We start from the raw sequence: 23,795 nt of genomic DNA, 5'->3' as shown, positions 1-23,795 counted from the left end.
TCCTTAAGTAGAAATAATACCTGGCTTTAGGTTGCAAATATTACCAAAGCTGGGCAGAGGGAAATACTCAGCATTGAAAATTAAAGAACAAGACATTCCGGCCATTGACTGCACATCAGTAACCCCACTCCACGGTCCAAAAAGGAACCCCTACACTACCAGGAACAGGATCCTTAGTCTCTCAATTTCAAAGCTCCTTTAACCAACTGAGCCACCCAGGCGCCCAAGAAAGTAGCCTCAGAACAAGAGTCCAGGGCACCCGGGAACGGTCTCCCATCCAAGTCCTGACCGGATCCGACCCTGCTTAGCTTCCGAGAGCAGAAGAGATGCGCTGCCATCAGGCCGCTAGGGCCATAGGCTCAAAGCTCCTTTAAAGCCATCACGTACCACAACCGAAGGTCCTGGGAGCTCTTTTCCAAGTGGCACAGCCATACACATAACTAGGCCAGAATGGGGCGATGAGGCATGTTCTGAGTAAGGACAACTCCTCAGTCGTTAGGCATGATGGAGGCAGAGACCCAGAATTAAACCTTGATTCTTTCTCACCTTTTGGCAGCCACAGGACCTTGATTTATCTTATTTAGAGGATTGCATGTCATTATTTATTTAGAGGAATATGTGATTTGTATATCTAAAATGTCTAGTGTATAGGATATAGTGGACACTAAATGACAGATGCTGTTGAGTTGTTTTAATTTTTAAAATTTGACCTGCATTGCCATGTGTTGAGGTATTTTGATCCAGAGCTACTTCAATGCACCCTCTGGTAAAGGAAAATAAATCAGATAGAATTACTGCATCTCATATTTTCAAATAAGTATCAGGGAACTAAAATGGTACCTCTGACAGCCTTCCAGATTATGGCAAAAGACACCCATTATGTATCATTAGATACACAGAGACATGACATGAAAAAAGAGTGGGAGTCACAAAGGATCTCAAACTTAAACTTTGATTCTCTGCTCAAAGGAGATTATATACAGTCTCAGAGACAGAATTAAAAGAAGACATTTATCACACAGTTAAAATAAATGTGTATTTTGTTTCATGTGACTGTGCTTCTCAAAGTGCACTATGAATTGGTATTTTTCATAAATCGTCTAAATCGCCAGTAAATAGCCTACTTATACTGCACTGTACTTCCGGTGTTAAAAGCATTATTTTTAAAAATGCAAACATTTATAATACAGGAAGATTTGATAAACCTATTTTGGCATGGCTTCATCTGTTAATAGATTGTGATTCTCAAATAACGAAGTAGCTTAAGCCTCCCTTTGCCTCGAAAAGGTCTGCCACAGTGTAAAGAAACTCACTGACTCTCTGCTATGATCTAAAATATAGTTTTATTGTGATAGTAAATCCATATTCAATAGTAATGATAATGATAAAAACTCACCTTTATTGCTAATGTACTAAGCACTATAAAAGTATTTTCAAAAGCACTGCCTCACTGAATCCTCCCTACAATTGTACGAGATAGGTGCTATTATTTATTTCATTTCGTACATGAGGAAACAGAGGCTCAGAGAAGTTCAATAACTTGCCCAGGTGGGTGGCACAGTGCTTGAACCTCAGCAGTCAAACTCTGGAGCCCACGCTCCTCTCCAGAAGTCTCTGGGGTAGGGCACAGATTCATGACCCAGACTGCTTTCACCGGCCCTTTTTGTGTGTGTGTGTGTGTTCTATTTACTATTCCAAATTAATTTTATGCTTCTAAACACATGCTTCCGAAACCAACTTTCTATTCCGTGATGTTATTTTTTAGTGCACTTAAAAATAAACAGCTCTTTACTTTTCCTCTAAGGCACATCTTTTCCTCACCTGCAGGGGAAGCTGTCCCATTTCCCTGCCATATAATAGCTCCTCCATGCTCCCCCTGGTTAACAGTGAATCCAGCTGCCTTTTTCCTTACTCCTCTCTCTTAAGGCCTCTCCCAAGTATCTTCCCAATCGGATTGCAGCTGCCTCAGGCCAGTGCCTCCAGAAAGGTCCTCTGGTTTGTCACCCCCTGTGCTCCTCAGCCTGGGCATGCTGGAACCTACAGGCATCTGCACCCCCACTTATCCCAACTGCTGTGGTTACAAGGAGCCTCTTTTCAATGCAGACAGCCAGTCAGCCAAGTCGAAATTTATACCAGAAATCTATTACCTAATTTTTAAACAAAATGACATGAAATCAGACTTGAAGATACCAAAAACATGTCTAGTTTCTGATTTAAGCAAGAAAATCCACATTGTTATTGCTTCCACCACAGAATAATTTACTGCAACAGGAGTTCTGGATCTTATGCCAAAAATGAGGTCCTCTAACCAATGTCAAGGCCAATTATCTTGTGGGAGATCCCACAACAAAAGCAGACTATTGTGATTAGAATCAGAAGCACCACCCAGAGAAGCTGGAAAGCTTCTGGGGATTTCTGAAGTTATTTTTTATTCCTTCTCCCTGTATGTCTGCTTAAATAAACTACCAGCAACTTTGTGTGTGGGCACGGAACATCTTAGATTAGTTCGGGAGACAAGGAGAGGGGTGACCAGGTTTGCTTTGAGCTGTTGAGCAGGAGCCAGGCTGCAAGACTCTGTGTGTGTGTGTGTGTGTGTGTGTGTGTGTGCGTGTGTGTCACTGCAAAGATCACCACAGCCAAGGTCTCCATCTCCTCCCTTCCCTAATCTTCCCAAACACACTGCCGGTAGCCATCCTGCGGTTTCCTACTGGGAAGGGAAAGTCCAGGTGGCTACATTCTGGAACACTCACCCCACAGTAAAGAACTGCCTCATCTCCTGCCTCCGAGACCTCATGAGTTGCTTATACTCCCCGATCCGGAGCTTTTTGCCATCAACAATGCAGGTGCGCTTCGGTCGAGGTTTGTATTTATAGTTCGGGTACTTCTCTAAGTGGATCTTGCTTAGCCGGGCCTGCTCTTCATAGTAAGGTTGCTTCTCTTGGTTGGACATGGATTTCCAGCGAGACCCTAAACATAAAAACAGCCTTCAGTACCCCAGTGGTCAAGGCAACATGTTGCTGGCAAATACTGTATATACCGTCCCACTGCGTCACTCACCTGTGTTCTGGGTAGCTCCTACCACCACATATCACTGAGCCTCCCAAGTAGTCTTTTATAGATGTAAAGAGCAAAGAATAATTTTGCATGTGATACATTTATTACATTATTTCTGTCGATAGCTTCAAGCTGGTGCTACAAAAGGTATATTGTTTTAAAACATGTCTGTTGCTTATAGATCACCCCCAACGCCAAGGTCCTTCCCCCATCTATCTGTCTATCTCTCTCAAAGGGTGAAAAACCTAAACTTCCAAAGCATACTCTCAAGGCGGATGGGATTCTCAGAAAAAGCTCTCCTGGTTCCAAAGATTCAAACATCTCCCACCCTTGTCCAAGCATCTTTAGGGAAGCTACTCTGTGATAAGATGTCAGCAGATGTTGATATCCTTCCATATATAAAAACCCACTGTGCACACCGTCTCCCCTGGCCCAGGGTAATTAAAAAGCCTAAACCCTACCTAAGAAGTTCTAGCTTTCAAACCGGAAGGTACAGTTGGAATTCTATATACCATTTTCAAGTACTATAAACTTTCATTCAAAGCTGTACCAATGACAGCACAAAAATTTTTAATGTGGTTTATAGAGGAAGAAGGAAAAGTATTCACTTCTCTAATATTGTTTATAAAGAATTATCTAAACACTTGACGAAGAAGGGATGTGTTTTTTTACATGTATCAAATTGCATTTTTGTGTCTCGCTGGCGAATAAAGCAGTAACAGCTGTGCTGACTGGATGTTAGCTATTCTTCAGTGGAGATTTTTCATACATAAACAAATGGAAAGTTGTACAAATATTCTCTGTAGCCAGCAATATCCTGGTCTGCTTTAATAGCACATCCATCCCTGTTCTTTCCTGATTGTTGTGCAAAAGTTGTGTAGACAGTCTATGCAGATCGGCTTCTCTGGGTTCTGCTGACTCCCAGTAGCTTAAAGCCCCAGTTCACAGGGGATTCTTGGTGCTCTTGAAATGCTTGTGCTTTAAAGTGTATATTTTCATGAATACACTTACTATGTTCTTAATAATTTTTTTTCACAGAATGCACACCAATAATATAGATTCCCCACAGCTGCCAAAATGGAAACAGAGAGGTTCTGTGCCCATCTAAGAGCCTACTCATGCTGCTATTAAAATGGCAAAAAAAAAAAAAAAGAAAAAAGAAAAAAGAAAGGAAGAAAGAAAAAGAAAGAAAGAAAAAAAAAGAAAACTCCAAAGTTAGGTATCAAACTTCAAGGACAGAGAAACACTGATTTTCTTTTAAATGTCTATTAACTAGAAAAAAAAATTTAATATATCCATGAGGAGCATTTTGGTTTGAAAGGTACTTAAGTTGAAAAGGAATAACACTATCCCTGCACATATCTCAGAAATCCTAAAAATGACACCCCGCTTAATTGTAATGACGTTTAGTATCCATCTTGAAATTCAAAAATCAAAAGGGAAAAACTTATTTTTTTTAACATTTCACCACTATTTGATCTTATGTATGTTTTAAATTTTCTTTGAGGTTACTGCCTCCCCATGTCTCTGAATCAAGTTAAATTATTTATACAGTGACAAAACATGTGTATTTGTGTATGTCCAGATCACTGATATTTACTAAGGTTAAATATTTATTGCTTTTGAACAAAACATTTAAAAAATGAAAACCACAGTTTAAGTCTCTAATGTTTTTCAGCATCTTAAACGGCTCCTTTTGAGATTTTGTCACATCATGACAGCTTAAATAGAACAGTGCCTTCTGTGTTTTTTCTTTTTAAAGAGGAAACATGTTGACTGTAATGCTGCATATTGAATAAAATATGTTCAACATGTTGAACACAATAATTCCAAACTGTATCATCCGCACTAGGCAAGCTTTACGCTCACAGAACGAGGCTTGAGTTTAATCCTGAGAAGCGGGAGAATCACCCTGGCAATTGACCACAAAATGGGCCTCTGCCCTGTGGTCTGTGTGTTCAAGTCTCTGCTCTGAAATCCGAACTAGTCATATCTTATTAAAGTAAATGCAGTTTCATTTTACAAGTTTTAAAGTTATCATTTGAGGCACTGTTCAACACTTCAGGAATTTCACACTATTTGGGGGCTCACCCCAGTTCCTGATGAGTCTTTCAGAGGGACACAGGAACCCAAGAACCCTGAAGCAGAGAACTGTAGGATCTGTGCACGTTTCTAAGGTTTCGCAGCAACTTACGGATTGAAGAAGGCTGAATAAGAGGGGATAAAGCTTGTCTCCACGGTTCCTGTTTAGCAGTGACCTCTCCGAGTGGCCAAAGTCACAGTATATAACAGACTGTACAATAAATTTTTAGTCAGTCCTTCCCTGGCACCAGTGGATGTGTAACCCCTAAACCTAAATGGACACAGAGATGATGACGAAGACTCCCGAGGCAGTTTGCTGAGCTACCTCTAATGTCTGCAAACCACAGTCTCCCTGAGGTGTCAGGTGATGCCCCTGTTTTCCACTCTCGGGGCACCCGGGGTGGGGGGGTAGAAGGTCAGCATCAGAGACTGCACTCACCTAAGATTTTGCTAATGTTGGAGTTATGCATGTCGGGGAAGGCCTGAAGGATTTTCCTCCTCTCATCCTTCGCCCAAACCATGAAAGCATTCATTGGTCGCTTGATGTGGGGCTCGCTGCTGGCCCGGCTGCGGGCATCCCTGTAGACTCGCGCTTCAGCCACAGTGGCGCCTCCTGTTGGCCAACAATAATACTGCTGTAGTTTAGCTGCAGAGCCATTCATTGCTTTACTTCCTGTAACGTCAGGGCAGGAAGAACAAGACGGGTGCAAAGCGTTATTATCTGAGTAACGTAACACAGCTTGCCGCCTGGTGCAGCTGTTTTCCCTAGGCCCTTCTCTTCTTTTTAAGTGACTCTTGGAGGAAGAGTGTTTCAAATGACAATTCTATAGGCCCTTCTGATGGAGGCCTCAAAGACACGCTGGGCAGAATTAATTTTGTATGTTTTTATACACCTAGTACATTTTTACTACAATAAAAATGCAGGTGGTGATTTAGCAATGACTGGCTTTATTTTACAGTAACCTTTCCTGTTGTGATTCCTCCCTTCAAAAGCAGGCTCCCACCTATCGTTTTAGCCTCATTTGCCAAAAATTGCAGCACTTCAAACTATCTCTTTACCTCAAATACCATTCTCTCACACAATATTATGCCTTGTCCAGTGCTCCTCTCAGTGCCTGGAAGCCCCTTCTCCTCCTTCTTCATGAAATCCCACCAAGTCCCACTCATTCTTCAAGGCCTATTCGAATGTGGTGTGTTTCACGAATTAATTAATTCAATACAAAATATTAATTGAGCAATCACTGAGTGAGGCATTATGCCAGGGGTTGGGGATGCAAAGGTAAATAAAACAGACCCTGCTTTTAGGGAGCACACAGATCAGAGGGGGTACAGACCCCAGGCAATTATCACAGAGTGTACGATCAGTGTTGTGATACTGAAGTAAAGCAGGGTGCCAAGAGGGCATCTGACAAGACAGTCGGCTAGTGCCTCTTAGGAGAGGCGATGTCTAACCTCTGTCGTGGAGGATGAATAAAGATCAGCACGTGAATAGGGCAGGGCTGTAAAGACACATGGAAAGGGTAATTCAGGCCATAGGAACAGCATTTGCAATGATGTTCCCTGGGCTGCTTTCATTCCTTTCTTTTATGCTACATGCTCCAAAGTAATTACTTGTTTATGTGACTATCTCTCTCTAATCTTTCCACTCCATCCCCAGGAATATGAAACCCCTAAAGTTGGTGTTTATGTTGTAGTCATTCTTGTATCCCCAGGATTTCCTGCATAATAGATATTTAATAAATATTTATTAAGTAAAAGATTGGTTTTCAACTTCTATGCAAACTAGTAGACTAAAAGGCATTTATTTCAAGGGTCCTGATACGTTTTTCTGCTGCTTAAGAGTAGTTCCTAAACATTCCCCCATGAAACTCTATCTAAATCTCTGATATTTTATCATTTCTGAAGAGGTGACTCTAGCTAGTAACATACTAGATTGAAATCTCCTTGAGAATATGGCAAGAACTGGCTCTCGTTCACTGTGGTATCCCCAGGTTCTAGGAAAGCACTTGGCATATAGAGTTGTAATTAGTAAACTGTGTTAAATTAATGAATGTTTGGATAAATGAATGAATAAATGAATGAACATAGCTCTTGCTTGTTTTCATGAATCCTACTAGCATGACACACGGAAGTATGCTCTGCAATGGGGCATCTACTAAATATCCCCCTATAGATTGAAAAACTTCTATAGCTAAATGTAAAGTGTTTGGACTGATGGGCTCAGTCAGGGTTTCTGCTGCATAAACAGGAAAGCCTACTCCCAAAAGTTTAGCAGCAAAATATACATTAAAACCAACATTTCCACTTTCTGGAAAAAGTAAAGCCTTTCAGCTCAGTGGAGTGATTATACAGGAACAACATGACCCAATCAATCTCTGGCCCTTCTACTCTATTTCTAGATATCTTGATTAAGTAGAAATTTGTTTGTGTCAGAGCTAGTAATAAATTAGAACATTAAAGTGCACTATTATTTGACAAATATGATCATCATTTATAGCAAACAAAAGACAGGATAAAAGGGCCTAACTGGCTAATATTATCAATTCTTTTCTAAACATGAAAGAGGGCAGAGGGGCCACTATTTGAAGATCATGCAAAAATAATATATTTTATAAACATCCCTTCTTTTCAGCCTACTAGACAGAATGATCCCTTACCTGAAAAGTCTCAGATCCCAAGATGCATAACTAATCTGCTACCTTTTTGCCACCATACCCACAGTACATTAATTTCATTTAAAATGCACTGACCATACAGGATAAATTGATTTCACTTTATATGGGTTTGACAGCCATGTTTATTGTGCAGTGAAATGTAGTGTAGCTTCCAGCTGACAATATCCATCAACACAGGGCAATATGCTGACTGCTGGGCCAGATGAAGGCATACATTACTCTGGAAGTGAAACACTCATTCAGATACGACAGTGTCTTCTCCTGAGGATCACCATGGTAATTTATGATGCCCTCAGTGCCATTACTTTACAACTGACATGGATTCAGCAATTTATATACTTGCATGCATACACATAAAAGGAGACAGGCTTGTGGAGAATGTCAGATACAAAAACATTTCAATATTATTCTAAGTTAACTACTATGCCACAGGTGATTAACATTTGAGATCTGCTTTTACTGTCATAGCTTTCTCTCCACCTCTAGCAAAACCAAATAGTCAGCTTCCATTTATTTATTCATTTAAAAGATGTATTTCATTGTGAATGGGAAGTTTTACTCTCTGATGGACTGAGAGAAATCATGGTGGATTTTTAGACCTTGGTCTTAAGTAGATCTTCTACTCCATACCAACTGATTCTCCCAGACATGTCTTACATAGGCCCCATCTCTCTCTCATTCCATACCTCAGTCTTAACATAGCCTTCCTATTCCCTTCTATCTTACTAAATTCTACTCTTTTCCAAGGGATAGACTCAGGTCCCACCCCACCAACTACCCTATATTGACCCTGCCCCTTTCTCCCATAGTACATACAGTCTACATGACACTGACAGTGAATTAATTGCACAGCAGATATCTAGGACTCACAATAAATGTTCCCATAAATTTAGAAATTCAAGCACAGTACAGTACAAAGTATAAAAATGTGAATTAGGAAATGGAAAATAGGAATGCTCCAAGGCAGGCATGCATCCCTTTTTTCTTGCCTCCTCTCCTCTCTTCTAAGGAAAGTCAAGTGAAAAATGAATGGGGACATCCTGACCTAAACTAGGACTGTTATATCAATGAATCAAGATTTGAGAAGAAGAGACTTATCCAGGGAGGCCAAGGTTTGAAACCACTTTTAAACCAGACCCGATATCTGATCAGAGTCAGAATTTTAAGAACATATTTAGGGCACAAAGCCAAAAGAATATTTAGAAAGTGTTCCTTAGCTTCCCTAAACTTTGCTTCATGAAACAAAATGGTTAAGGAATTATTGCTGCAGCAGTAGAAATACAGACCACTGGGTATGTGTGTATAAATTCAGAAGTTTTAAAATGAAGATTGTATATTATGTAAGCTTTTTTAAACACATAAGGAAAATTCTATAGACTACTACAGAATTGTTTTCAAAAGGCGTGCTATTAGTCTGAATAGTTGAAGCCTAAAATCCACCTTCTGTTATAATTAAAATCTACATTTCAAGCGTGACTTCATACTGCTTCATTCAAAAAAAAAGCACTTCATTCTAAAATAGCCAATGTTCTGTGTCAGAATCCAGAATTGTCCTAGGGACTGTCTCACAATTCTATGAGGCAGCCTCATTTACTTTTAAGAGCAGAGGAATCATTTGTGAGTTCACTGTTCACGATATAGCTCCTCATGGAAAGCAGTTCGAAAAAGCCCAGACCCAAAGCTATGTACCTAAAAACTACTGCTTTCAGGCTGACCTAAGTGTCTTTAATTACAAGCAGTAGTAATCCTAAATGACAGTTCCTGGCAGGCCAGCAGGTCAACACCACCACACTAGGCACCATGGGAAAGCTGTGTTCCCTGCACTCCAGGAATTCCTGTTCTCTTCAGCTTCCCCAGGGGGCCTGGTTTGATGAATTCATCTTTTGTCTTCCCATATCATAGTTTGGGTAAAGACAAACTTTCAGTTAGACAAAGAAAGATAGTCCATGGGGAGAAAAGAGAAATTGCCAAGGCAAAGACTTCCTTAGAAATCTGTGATTTAAATGATTTAAAGAGAAGACAGAAAGTTGAGTTTTTCCAGGTGGGTTGGAAAGGCCAGTGTAACCATCATAGACTATGGCAATGGTCCTGAACTAATCCTAGAGAGGCCCCCTTCCTGGGTAAATTCCAAGGGTTATGTGAGTGAATGAGTAAGTGTTTGGTATGTGTATATATGTAAAGTTCTCCCTAAGGAAAAACTTTGGCTAATTCTATAATGTGTCTAGTAATCATTTATTTATGCACTAATTCAGCAAACACTTGTGACAAATTTCAGATAGACCCAACATTGTGATTGGGTCTACAAAGAATGATAACACATGTGCCTTTTTTTAAAGGGATTTGGTCCAGTGAGGGAAACAGACACATAAATAGAAGATTACAAAACAGTATAAGTGCCAACAAAAGTAATTTAAAAAGACTATGAAAGCAGAGAAGAGAAGCTATTGATTTTGTTGGAATGAACAGAGATGACGATCAGGGAGGCCTCAGAGATGCCCTGGTGCTTGAGCAGCATCTTAAAGGAAGAAGAAAAATTTACCAGCAGGTATGAATTTGAAAGTATTCTAGGCTGGAGAATTAGTGTGAATAAAGTCACAAAAGATTGGTAAGGTTTTAGGGTATAAAAAGAAGCTGGCTATGCTTGGGCTTATAGAAAAAAATAGAGGAGTACTAAGAGACGAAATTAGAAATGTAAATAGGGGACAGACTGCTAAGTACCTTGAATGCCAAGCCAAGAAGTCTTTAAGGTTTTTAAGCAGGGTAGTGACATGAACAAATATATTCAAGGAGACATCAAAATGGAAACTAAATGAGAAATTCTCTCTGAATAGTCTCAATGATTACTAATGAGCTAATAAATCTACCACTTATAATCTGCAATGTACAATATATAGTAAAGAACTACAAGTTGTGCAAACAACCACTAAAATACGACCTAGAGATAAAAACAACAAAACAAAACAGAACAAACAAATAAAACCTCAACAGAAAGAGAAACTGAGATGACTCACATAGTGTAATTAGCAAACAAGTGCTTTAAGGTAACCATTATAAACATGTTTGAGAACTTAAAAGAAAAGATTGTCATAATGAATACATAGACAGGGTTGGGGGGAAACTCAGCAGAGAAAGTTAACTTGAAAGAGAAATGGAAATTCTAGAACTGAAAAGTATATTTGAGATGAAAATTCACTGATTGGATTTCACGGAAGTTTGGAGTGCAGATAAAGGGTCAGTGAACTTGAAAATACAACAAAAGAAATTATCTGGTCTCAAAAACTAAGGGAATAAAAAAAACTAAAAACATAAACACAGACTCAGCAATATGTAGAACACTATTAAGTGTCCTAAAATATGTGTAATTGAAGTTCCAAAAAGAAGAGAGAGAATCATGACTGAAAAATATTTGAAGAAACACTGGTTGAAAATTACTGGAACTTGGTGAGAATCATCAACTTACAGATTCAAGACATTCAGATAAATGCAGAAAGAATAAACTCAAAGAAAACCTAGACACTAGCCAAACTGCTGAAAAACAAAGACAAAGGGAAAGTTCCAGAGAAACAGGATATATTACAATATACAGTATATTACATACAAGGTAATAATAACATAAATGATCACTGATTATAAGAAACAATGAAGGCCAGAAGACTATAGAACATCTTTAGAATGCTGAAATTAAATAAGTCAGTTCAGAGATTTACCTAGTGAGCATATGCTCCAAAAACGAATATTAAATACATTTTCAGATAAATGAAAGCTGAAAAAAATGTATTACCTGCACCCCCATACCAAAAGAGATACTCATGGAAATTATTCAAGATGAAGAAAAAGAACATCTGACAGAAACATACAGGAAGAAAGGAAGAGCACTAAGAATGGTAAACATGTGACTTAAAAAAACAACAACTTTGTTTTCTTCTCTGTATTTCATCAATAAGCAGCTGATTTTTAATGTTTTTCAAAGACAAGGGGCTACTTAATATAAAATATAGCACTAGTGTGGAATTTATAACATATGAACTAGGTAAAACATGTGAGAACAATGGCACATTAGCACAAAGGATAAGGGTAGCAAATGGAATTAAATTGCTAAAGGTTGCTTTATTTGTGAAAAGTGGTATAATTTTAACTATAAGAAGACTCAATTAAGGATTTATAGTAAATCACTAGAAACAACAACTAAACAAAATATAAAGAGGTATAGCTAAAACGTCAATAGAATAATTCAAATGGAAGACTGAAAAAGGACTCAAAAGGAGACAGTAAAATGAGAGACGATGGACTCTGAAAAACAAACTGAGGGTTCTAGAGGGGAGGGGGGTGGGAGGATGGGTTAGCCTGGTGGTGGGTATTGAGGAGGGCACATTCTGCATGGAGCACTGGGTGTTATGCACAAACAATGAATCATGGAACACTATATCTAAAACTAATGATGTAATGTATGGGGATTAACATAAGAATAAAAAAAATAATTAAAAAAAAAAAAGGACTCAAAAGGAGACAGTAAAAAGATCAGTGGTTTTGCCATGTGTCAGAGAAGGAGGGATGATGAGACAGGACACAGAGGATTTTTAGGGCAGTGAAAATACTCTGCATGATATCATAATGATGGATATGTTACTTTACATTTGTACAAAACCATAGAATGTACAATACCCAGAGTAAACACTAAGATAAACTATGGATTTGGGGTCATCATATGTCAAGATGGATCCACCCATTGAATGTACCACTCTCCTGGGGTGTATTGATAATGGGAAAGGCTATGCATGTCTGGGGAAAGGGAAATCCCTATACCTTCCCCTCAATTTTACTGTGAACCTTACACTGCTCTAAAGAAATAAAACCTTAATATTAATAGGATTCAATTAACTCAAAGGAAAGAAAAGAAAAACAGAAGGCCAAAAACTGAGGGAACAAACAGAAAACAAATAGCAAATTATAAGACTTAAGCCCATCAAATTCAATAATCACATTAAATATGAATAAATTAACTAATCCAACTAAAATCAGAGATTTTCAGAATGGATAAAGAGTTGAAATCAATGAAATGTAAACCAAACACAATAAAGACAATTTACAAGGCCAAGGGTTAGTAATTTAAAAGCTCAATAAAATTGATAAACCCCTAGTAAGACTGATCAACAAAGAGAGAAAACAAAAATACCAGTATTTGGATAGAAAGAGGGGATTTTACTATAGATACTACTCACATTAAGAGGATAATAAAAGATTATTGTGAATAACTTAATTCCAATAGACTTGACAACTTAGATAAAATGAACAAGACACAAACTACTAAAATTCACTCAAGAATAAATAGAAAACCTAAATACTCATAGCCAATAAAGAAACTATATTTATAGCCAACAACCTTCTCATGAAGAAACCTCCAGTCCCAATGGTTTCACTGGTAATCCTTTCAAATGTTTAAGGAAAAAGTAAAATAATTTTATATAAACTAAGAAAGTAGAGGTAAAAGGAACATTCCCCAAATTTATTTTATGAGGTGGCATTATACTCTGACAAAGATTTGAACATAAATGCAAAAATTCTTAATAAAATATTAACAAATTAAAGCCAGCAATATGTAAAATAGATAATAAATCATGACTAAGTAGGATTTATCTCAGGAATGTAAGTAATTTAACATCTGAAATCAGGCAATGTAATTCACTATATAACAAAAGAAAGGGAAAAAACATGATCATCACAATAGATTCAGAAAATGGTTTTAACAAAATTCAATACCCACTCATGTTAAAAACTCTCAGGAAACTAGTAACAGATGAGAACTTCCTCAGTCTGGTAAAGGGCATTTAAGAAAAACCTGTAGGACATCATACTTATTAGCAGACTACTGAATGCTTTCCCCTAAGAATGAAGAAGGCAGGGGATGTCTACTCTCACCCATTGCTTATCAACACTCTTCTGCAGGTAGAGAAATAAAAAGCATACAGATTGGAAAAGAATAAGTAATGTTATTTGTATTCATAGATAATTGTTTACAAAGAAAATCCTAAGGACTCTGCAAAATAATTACTAAAACTCGTGAGTTTAGCAATATTGCAATACACAATATAAAAATACAGAAATCAACTGTATTCCTATATACTAGCAGCAAACAACTAGAAAAATTTTTTTTAAGTTTATATTCCTAATAGTATCAGAAAATAAAATACTTGGGAATAAATTGAACCCAAAAAGTGTGCAAGACCTCTGCACTAAAAACAATACATTTGTCAATTAAATTAAAGAAGACCTAAATAAATAGAGGAATACACCACGTTCATAGATCAGAAGAGTCCATATGGTTAAGATGTTAATTCTTTCCAAATCTATCTCTATATTCAACCCAATCCCAATAAAAAAAAATCGCCAAAAGATAATTTTTTAAGAAATTAACATGTTGATTTTAAAATTTATATAAAAAATAAAGCAGTGAGAACAGCCAAAACAAACTGGAAAAAGTTGGAGGATTCAAAGTACTTGATTTCAAGACTTAGAGTAAAAATGTGACATTTTTTAAGACTAGAGTAAAAAAGACAGCATGATATTGGTATAAACATAGACAAATAGACCACTAGAACAGAATTTAAGAGTCCAGAATTAAACCCTCACATATATGGTCAATTTTCAATGAAGACTTAGGCTCTTAAAGTAGGAAATGATAGTCTTTTCAACAAATAGTGCTAAAACAAGGGGATAAATATGTGGAAAAAAAATAAACCTTGACCTCTTATCACATACTACCCCCAACAATTAATTTGAGATGAATCATAAAAAAACCAAAGGAAAAACTCAATGAATACATAAGAGAACATTTTAGTGACCTTGGAGTAAGTAAAGATTCTTAGAGGTAGCCTATAAAGAAATAACTATACAAGAAAAATGATAAGTTGAACTTTATCAAATTAAGACTCTGCTCATCAAAAGTTGTTTAAAAAATGAAATGTCAAAGCACAGACTGGGAAGAAATATTCATAATACACATATCTGACAAGAACTTGTATCAAGAATATATGAAGAACTTCTACAGAAAAACAATCTAATTTAAAAATGGGTAAAAGGCATGAACACTTTACAAAACAGAAGATGAACATGGTGTATTCCTCTATTTATTTAGGTCTTCTTTAATTTAACTAACAAATGTACTGTTTTTAGTGCAGAGGTCTTATGCAATTTTTTTGGTTCAATTTATTCCCAACTATTTCATTTTCTGATGCTATTAGGAATGTAATATATATATATAGTTATGGCCAATGAGCACATGAAAAGGTGTTACATATCATTAGTCATCAGGAAAATAGAAATTAAAACCACAATAGATACCACTTCCCACCCACTAGAATGGCTTACAACACTACACATTGGCAAGAATATGGAGCAACTGGAACTCTAATATGTTGATGGTGAAAGTGTAAAATGGTGTAACCATCTTGGGAAACAGTTTGGCAGTTTCTTATAAAGTAAAATATATACTACCAATGACTCAGCATTTCCACTCTTAGGTACGTACCCAAAACAAATAAAAACTTTGTCCAGAAATAGATTTATGTAAGAATATCATAGCAGTTTTATTCATCATAACCAAAAACTGAAAATAACTGGAGAATGGACAAATTGTGGTATAGCCATACAAGGGGATACTATTCAAAGTAAAATTGTTTTAACTCTTAGTTAAAAAAAAGAACCAAAATAAAATAGAAAGCCAAACAAACAAAAGGGATCTTTTCCTGAAAGGTTTTTCTTCTCTGTGGACCTGAGTTTATGGCATATCCAGGCCATTGTGAACTCAAAAAGTTGGTCTCATTTACCAAAAAACTAAAAAATAAATAAATAACAACAATGAAAATTAAAAAATATATATTAAGAATGGCAAAAAAAGCTTCTTAATAAAAAGAAACATAAATATATACCATTGGATTGCTTGGCAATCACAATATTTTAGGCTATTACAGTCTATCAATAGAATAGTTGATTTTCTCCTGTGGGATTCTGGGAAGAGTTACATGATACAGTTAAGAGTCCCTTATTTGGGTTAATAGAAATAATGATAATGAGTGCATCAGAAACAAAAATATAGAAGATGAAGGAATTTCAGAAGGGGGCTTGAAAAATTAGGAAAGATAGAAAGTATTAATTTCACCATGTTTATCCCACCAAATCTATCTTACTATTGTAGAAGCCTAATGCACAGTGTTGTAGAAACGGCTGACAGCTGTCTCTCTCTGATTATGGAAGTTCTGCAAACTTCTCATTTCACTTACTGCCAGAAAGTGAACTTACTTTCATTATAAGAAGGCTGCTTGGAATTCAAATTTTATTTCTTCTTACAAACACAGAACAAAATAAAACACAAAACAATTGGACTATCCTAGTGGTTTACTTGGCAGGAAAATACATTCCATGGCTGAGCAAGAGTCTTAATCATTAGAGAAGTGATGCGTTCATCTTTTGAGAAGGGATGCCAGGGGTGAAGACTGTGGTGTGCTCTCTATGTATTTTATACAAGTTTAGCTAGATAGGTTAGCAAAGAATTACCTTCTTTAATCCCACTAAAAACAAATACCCTACTTCAACTATTGAACTTTATAGCAAGAAATTCACTGAATAACCTAGATAGATAGATAGATAGATAGATAGATAGATAGATACTGTATATAAAGAAAAACTTCCATTGAGTATTTTGGAAACAGACATTTCACTAGACCAGGTTGGAGGTCAGTTTCCAGGACAGGCATACAATGTGTGCTAAGTAATTTTACATACAATAATATTTACAAAGTGCTTTCAGTAAATACGTTATCTGAATCCTCTTTACAATTCTTTGAAATCAGTAAGGGGGTAGATATATTTGCCCCACTTTATAGAGGAGAAAACCAAGGCTCAGAGAGGTTGCGTTAGCTTCCTCTGGAATAACCAGATGCCGGTATGCTGCTCATAAGGGGCAGAGCCAGATCTAGAACTTCGGTCTTCTGACTTGCAGTGTAGTTCATTTCCCCTACACCAAAGCTACCCCAGTCACTATTCTGTGATCTGAAATAACTGAATTTTAAAGCCCACCATTCCTGGGCTGGAACATTACTCTCCCCCCTGTAAGGATGCCATTTCTCTGCCACAGCTAAGCACATTAGAGGAGCCCATTACCAGTTATGAAGTTCATGCCACTGTCTAAATGGTTTCTGATAGACTGCCCCACCATAGATGCAAGAGCATGCAAAGAAAGCATGAAGGACTGAAATTATAGCAGGAATTAAAACGATGCTAAATTAATGCATTCCTGAGTTGCAGGATTATGAGCAAGTGTTATCGTGGGTAAGGCTTCTATTTTTTTCCTATTGGAAACTCCATTCTCTTCAAAAGATCAACAAGAAGAACCAAAAGGGAATTCCCTAAGGTCAGCCCTGAGGAAACATAAACCTCTAATTCAATAACTCTGCTACTGCTCTGAAAAAAGGCTTTATTATTGCAACATCCATATGGAGCCAATTGGACATTAATGACTAATCAATCCCTCCCCTTTCTATTCTACTTAAAGTGTCACAAACCATGTTTAGATTAGCCCATTTCCTGCTTAGGATTGCTCAAGATGTCTTTTGTTCTTTCAGGACCAGCCTGATGGAGGCAGCTTAAACAAACACACGACCAGAGTGGCGCAGGAGTTATAAAGTGCCATATGTGAATGAACAAAGGGGCTATACTAAAGCCTTTTGTGGTATTTGTTAATGTTTTTCATCTGAGCTTAAAAAGGCTTAATGACTTTGTGGTGAGCTGATGCATGTGGCTCGTGGCTTCGCAAAATGAAGGAAATTCTAACCAGTGATATACCAGGTCTGTAGTTTCAAGAGTCTCTTGCTTTCAGTTTTGGTGCCCATGTTTACTTTTTTTTTTTTTTTTTTTTAATTCTCAAGTTACATTTGCTTTACACACATAGCTAAACAGAGACCTTATCTTGTTTCAACTATAGGATCCAAGGGCAACTGGGATAACTTCTGTGATTCTTTATTTTAATGACCTGAAAGTACAGAGAACATCAAATATTCTACTTATTATCTATTTGCTATTTGTATGCACAGGAGAAAAGCTTACAAGCTGTTGAGCCCAGAAAAAGACATCATTTAAGTTTGAACCAGAGACCACTGTGGATGTAGTAAGACAATAATAGTTTCTGGCTTCCTAAGTTTTCAGGAGAACCAGGCTCGGATTCAAGTAGATTCCCTTAGAGAATACAGAGGCCGGTAAAAAGCTGGGAGGCTAAATTAATTCATGTTGCTCAGCAGCTTCTGGCTTCATCCAACTCAGTACACTACCATAGATTCTACATGAAATTAAGGAGCACAAACCAAGGTGAAGCAAATCTCAGAATTAGTTAACAAAGATACTACTAAACCCATCCTCTTGTTTCCATCCTTGTCACTCATCAATTGCCTTGGCCCGCTGGACTATCATAAATACTAGCCATCTAACTGATATGCCTCCTTCCAGCTTTGTGTCCCCAGTCCCCACTTAATACCTTTCCTAATTTCATCCAGAGTGATCCATCACAAATGCAATCCTGACCAGACTACTCCTATATTTAAAAGTTGTCCATGGTTCCCTAATGCCCCAAAGATGAAGTCCTTAGTAAGGCTCTTCATGACCTGGTCCTCTACCTATGTCTCTAGTTCCACCTCTGCCTTCTCTACTTCAAAGCGTTTTACTTTCTAATACCGAACTACTTCTAGTTCTCCAGACAGCACGTTGTTTCATACTAAGAATTCAGGCTTTCCCTTTTCTTAGGATTTCCTGTCCACCTTGCAATCAATTATTCTTTGACTCATGTCAGGGCTGGTTTTCTCCATGCAGTCTTGCCTGGTCTGTCAGTTTGGGCTAAGTCTGGCAGGCTCCTATGGCCTCCTGTGCATCCCTTTATATTAACATTTATCATATTTTATCCAAATTACTAGTTGTATGTGCTCACTTTCTTCCCGAGACTGTGCAACCGAAAACGGTAAGGGATGACTGTGTCTTATTCATAACTGCTTCCCCAAGGTATTCTACACAAGTGGGCATAGGTAAGTACTCAGAGGTAGAGAGCAGTGGACATCTTCAATGGTGAAAATTCTAGAGTGAGACTCAGATATCTACATGTTGCTTTAGAACCTGGGAATTTTTGAAATTAGATTTTGAATAAATCCCATTTTATTATATCCTATTAAATACCTTGCCTTACTTGAGCGCCCTGTAAAATAATAAGGCTTTGATGGGAAAATATACCCATCGGTGTTTGGGACTCAGAGATCTTTGGTTCTAATCTGACTTCTTTTATTGACTTGCCACACCACACAATTCTGAAATCCCAGCTTCCCCACTTCCTGGGAAATCTTGAAAGGATGGTAGGGCAAGTCTGAGCTTTTTGGAAATATTAAATCTGGAAGCTGTTCTAGCGTTGTAGGGTGTGTGTAAATATATACAACTAGACCATGTATTCAAACAGGTGTACGATGGAGCTTCCTTAGATAGCACAGTCATTATGAAATAGATAAAACATGCTAATAGAATAAGAGAACGTTAACATGAGAGGGATATTAAAGATCATCGAATTCACATTCCTTATGCAACATGAGGAAACTGAGGTTTAAAGAGGTGAAACTGACCAAGCCTCACAGTAAGTGGCAAAATTACAAGGAACTCGGATGTAACTATCCCCTAAGTTTCACATTTGTCATCAGAATTAATTTCTAAAATGGTCAGTTGAATTGTTTCAATCGCATCTGGACTTAGCTTTTAAAACTCAATAAAACTCATTTAACTGGTTTCTCTTCTCCATTTGTTTCAGGGAATTTGCCTTTTATTAGAATGAGAGATGCAGATCATGGGTGCAGTAGAAACTAAATGTTTTTATTAGGTTATGGTATGAAAATAATATGAGAAGGATTTTGGGCAATCAACTCATTTCCAAGATCCAACAAAACATCTTCACCCCAAGAATCTGGTGAAAGTATTTCAAAGGTACCTACTATTTGTACAGTTTGAAAGATTAAAAAAAAACTTTCAGAAGTGTCTATTTCTCATTTTTTCCTGCTTTTTAATGAAAACCAACAGGAAAAAGCTACTCCAACAAATGCAAGCAACTCAATCAGCTCATCTTGGAGAAAAATGGGAGTCAGTGCGGCTCAGATGCTATGTCGTTAAATCCGGGTTTTAACTGTACATTTGACCTTTCCTAACTTGGGAAAATTATTTCCCTTCTCTAAATGGTAATCTCATCTCCTGACAAAAGAGAGCTAATCATCTCTACTTGGCAGGATCCTTGTGAAGATTAAATAGGAATGTAAATTTCTTAGCTCATCCACTAGAACCCAGGAACCACTCACTAAGCAGTAGTTGCTGTTAGAAACAGTAGCAGTAGTACCAGCAAGACAAGTAGTAGAATGTCTATTCCAGTACCTAGGACATAGAAGGTGCTTCACTTATGACTATTCCATTTCCAGTCTTGCCCCATACCTGGTGATGTTTCTTGTACCGCACAGGCCTGTTCTTCAGAGTAGTTATAAAATGAACCCACAAGTTAGCTGGAGAGTGCAATTTACTACTTCATGGAGCTTCTTTTCTGCCCCCAAGCTAAAAATATTCAAAAGAGTCTCTATGATAAAGAGCTAAAATGTATCAAATATGCACAGGACCCAACCTCAAAAGACCATTTCATATCCCCCAGTTCCCACATGTGGAAACTGTAACCAGACGATGCTGCTCAGTCCTGGCCAGAAAAAAAGGGAAGGGATCATTATCTTGTGAATTTATGGATCAACTTTTCATAAAAGACTCATTTGGAATAACAAAGGATTAGGATTATTGACTTATGAGGCTGTAATAAATGGAGGGCAAGGTAGTTTCAGGGACAGCTGACAGTTGTTTTTCTTTCTTTCTTTTCTTTCTTTCTCTTTCTTTCTTTCTTTCTTTCTTTCTTTCTTTCTTTCTTCCTTTCTTCCTTTCTTTCTTTTCTTTCTTTCTCTTCCTTCCTTCCTTCCTTCCTTCCTTCCTTTCTTTCTTTCTTTCTTTCTTTCTTTCTTTCTTTCTTTCTTTCTTTCCTTTCTTTCTTTCTTTCTTTCTCTTTTTATTATGCTATGTTAGTTACCATACAGTACATCATTAGTTTTCGATGTAGTGTTCCATGATTCATTGTTTGCATATAATACCCAGTGCTCCATGCACTAACAGTTCTGTAAGTCTGCAACATGGACTGACCATTCTCCCTTTCTGTTTTGTCCTCATGTGGGACTAGCCTTCCGAGTGAAAAGTGAGCTTATATTGAAGCAGCATGAAGTGATTTCTCTGCCATGAAAGTATATATAAACCAGTAAGCTGCAATTTGTATTTTTAGTGTAAATTTAAAATGGTTGAATATATTGCTTATGAAATTCTCTCAGGGCTGAGACTTGGGATATTAAGTTTTAGTTCAGAGTTACTTTTTACAGCCTCCTCCTAAATGTAACAGTCTACAGTATAATGCAAATGCCGATGGATTCTTACACACTCGCTTCCCTCTGGTACCAAGACCTAATATGGGGCATCATATTAGGGCTAAGTATTCACTGAACAAAAACAACTGAAAAAGACCACTTGCCACTAATGAGAGGCAAAAGTACAAGACAGATCTGTAAGACGTCCATCAGTCACCTCGGACAAAGTGAAATCACACTTAAATGGACAATATAGCCAGGAAGAAAAGAAGTATTTTTAATATGACTTGGATGAAAACACTCCTAACTCCTACTCAGTTCTCTGATGAGGTTATAAGAAAGGACACCCATTGAATGGCCCCTCTGAAAGGCTATTAAACAGAACAGAGGAATAAAGAGACTAACAGATCTCTCAGACTAAACTAACTACTGTTTTTCCATTATTTTTAACCTCTATAATCTAAGTCAATCTTGAACAATTAAAAGTTAATGCCTATTTATTTGGTGGCAAAGTCCAAACTCTTGAGCCTGGCATTCAAGGCCATCCACAATATGGAACCCGGATATTTCTATAACATGTTCAATTCCACAAATAGTTACTAGGTACAAATATATGTGAGAAGGGGGGGAAATTGGAGGGGGAGACGAACCATGAGAGACGATGGACTCTGAAAAACAAACTGAGGGTTCTAGAGGGGAGGGGGGTGGGAGGATGGGTTAGCCTGGTGATGGGTATTAAAGAGGGCACATTCTGCATGGAGCACTGGGTGTTATATGCAAACAATGAATCATAGAACACTACATCAAAAACTAATGATGTAATGTATGGTGATTAACATAACATAATAATAAAATAATATATATATAATGGGGCTTTTACTGGGCTTGGTGGGGAACACAAGGGTCAGAAAGGTGATTGTTCCAGGAGGGAAGAATCCTTATAAATGTCTGTGTGCTTTACCATTCCTGCATCTGCTTGGATTATTCCCTAAACTAAAAGTTCTTCCCCTTCTCTCTGCTCATCCAAACCTAAGCTTATCTCCACCTATATTTCTATCAGGTCTGCCAGTCATTGCTATCCAAAAGCACTGTCACTTCCTCTTATAAACAACACTTTTTTTCTGGTTCTCTAATGACGGACCTGCACACGTAACCCTTTAGGTTGCTTTGCTTTCAATGTGTTGCTATTATAATCCCAACCACATTACTAGCTCTTGGAGAATATAGTGCAGTCCATCTTTAAAAAAATCCTTCCCACCATTCCCATATGTGCTGTGCACATAAGAGATAATCAGTACATTGTAACATGAACATGGGAGTAAAACTGAAGATTGGGGGCCCCTGAAGTACAGACAGATCCTGACTGGAAAGGTTTGGATATCGGCACCAGCAATTCAGTCTACGGAGAACCACCACTATAGAGAATGAAATGGCCTGTAGTGGGCACAAGCAAATGGTCACAGGCAAGCAGAGTGAAATGAGACCACAAATATAAAAGGAGACAGGCAAAAATACAAATATGTTAGTTAAAAAAAAGATAAGAAGTTGGTAACAAAAAATGAGAAAGAGCTAGATGGTTATCAACTTTTTGAAATAAGTTAGAAGGACAGTTATCAGAACTTGAAAACGAGGAAAGGACCAATTGGGGGGGGGGGGGGAAAGGTTGGTCTCAAATCCAATCCTGACCTTAAGCAGAAAGAATTTAAAAAGCACTCTAAATTGGCCTGATGCTCTTTAAATCCCACCAGCCTAAGGTTGGGTTGAATTCACTGGCCTGCAGACAGCAAGTCAAATGGCTCTTGCTACCAAGAGAGGATATAACCAGATGGGGTCCATACCCCAAGAGCTACATAGTCGGCCTGAACATGGCAGATAGAGCTCTACCAGCCAGGCTTTACTCTGATGTGTTGGAATATGTGAAGCAGACCTACGTTGTACCAAGCAAGCACAGACTGATTTTGTAGTCCCACTGGGACCATATGTGGGCTGCTCTTATCTCGGATCTAATTTTCATGGTAGATGTTGTTAATCTTTTGTGGCCCAGTTTCTCAGACAAGTTGGGGAAGTACTTCTGTGCTTCTGTGTAATTCAGTAATAGGATAGAGAAGCATTTTTTCCTTCGGGTAGATGATATTCAGTCAGAAAAGTAGATAGGGGGGTGTGTGTGTGGGGGGGTGGTTATATGCATTGTCATTGACACTTCTTTAGAGAAGAAGCCAGCCCAATGAGAAACCAGCTCTTGGCTAGGGCTAGGTTCCTCAGTAAAGGGAGGCTAGCTCTTCAGGCTTTCTAGCTTAAGCAACTCTGAGAAGCAGGTTGAGCTCCCTTTATGAAGTATTAGGGGATGGAGTTATATAAGAATCTTGACATTTCACTCTCTTGCCCCATCAGGACTATCCATCACTTGGAGAGTTCAATGGAAATTGTTTTCCACCAACATTAAAAGTTATTTGGGAGCTTTTAAGACACAGCAAATATATTTCTTTAAGAGAAGTTTATTTGCTTGTTTAAGAGAGCGGCACTTTATATATAG

General features: G+C 37.7%; 1 protein-coding gene across 13 annotated transcripts in view; it reads right to left on the bottom strand.

Moving 5' to 3' along the window:
- Positions 1 to 23,795, bottom strand: part of SOX6 (SRY-box transcription factor 6) — a 584,292-nt gene that overhangs the window by 15,316 nt on the left and 545,181 nt on the right. For all 13 annotated transcript variants that reach the window (XM_081798524.1, XM_081798528.1, XM_081798525.1 and 10 more), the window contains 2 exons: positions 5,576 to 5,809; positions 2,751 to 2,967 (listed from right to left, as the gene is read on the bottom strand). In XM_081798524.1, coding sequence (XP_081654650.1) covers positions 2,751 to 2,967; positions 5,576 to 5,809 — 451 coding nt within the window. The remainder of the gene's footprint in view (positions 1 to 2,750; positions 2,968 to 5,575; positions 5,810 to 23,795) is intronic.

Source organism: Leptonychotes weddellii, chromosome 11 (assembly GCF_054177405.1).
Source record: "Leptonychotes weddellii isolate Sample4059 chromosome 11, ASM5417740v2, whole genome shotgun sequence".
Lineage (NCBI taxonomy): Eukaryota > Metazoa > Chordata > Mammalia > Carnivora > Phocidae > Leptonychotes > Leptonychotes weddellii.
This window is presented reverse-complemented; position numbering and strand designations above follow the sequence as displayed.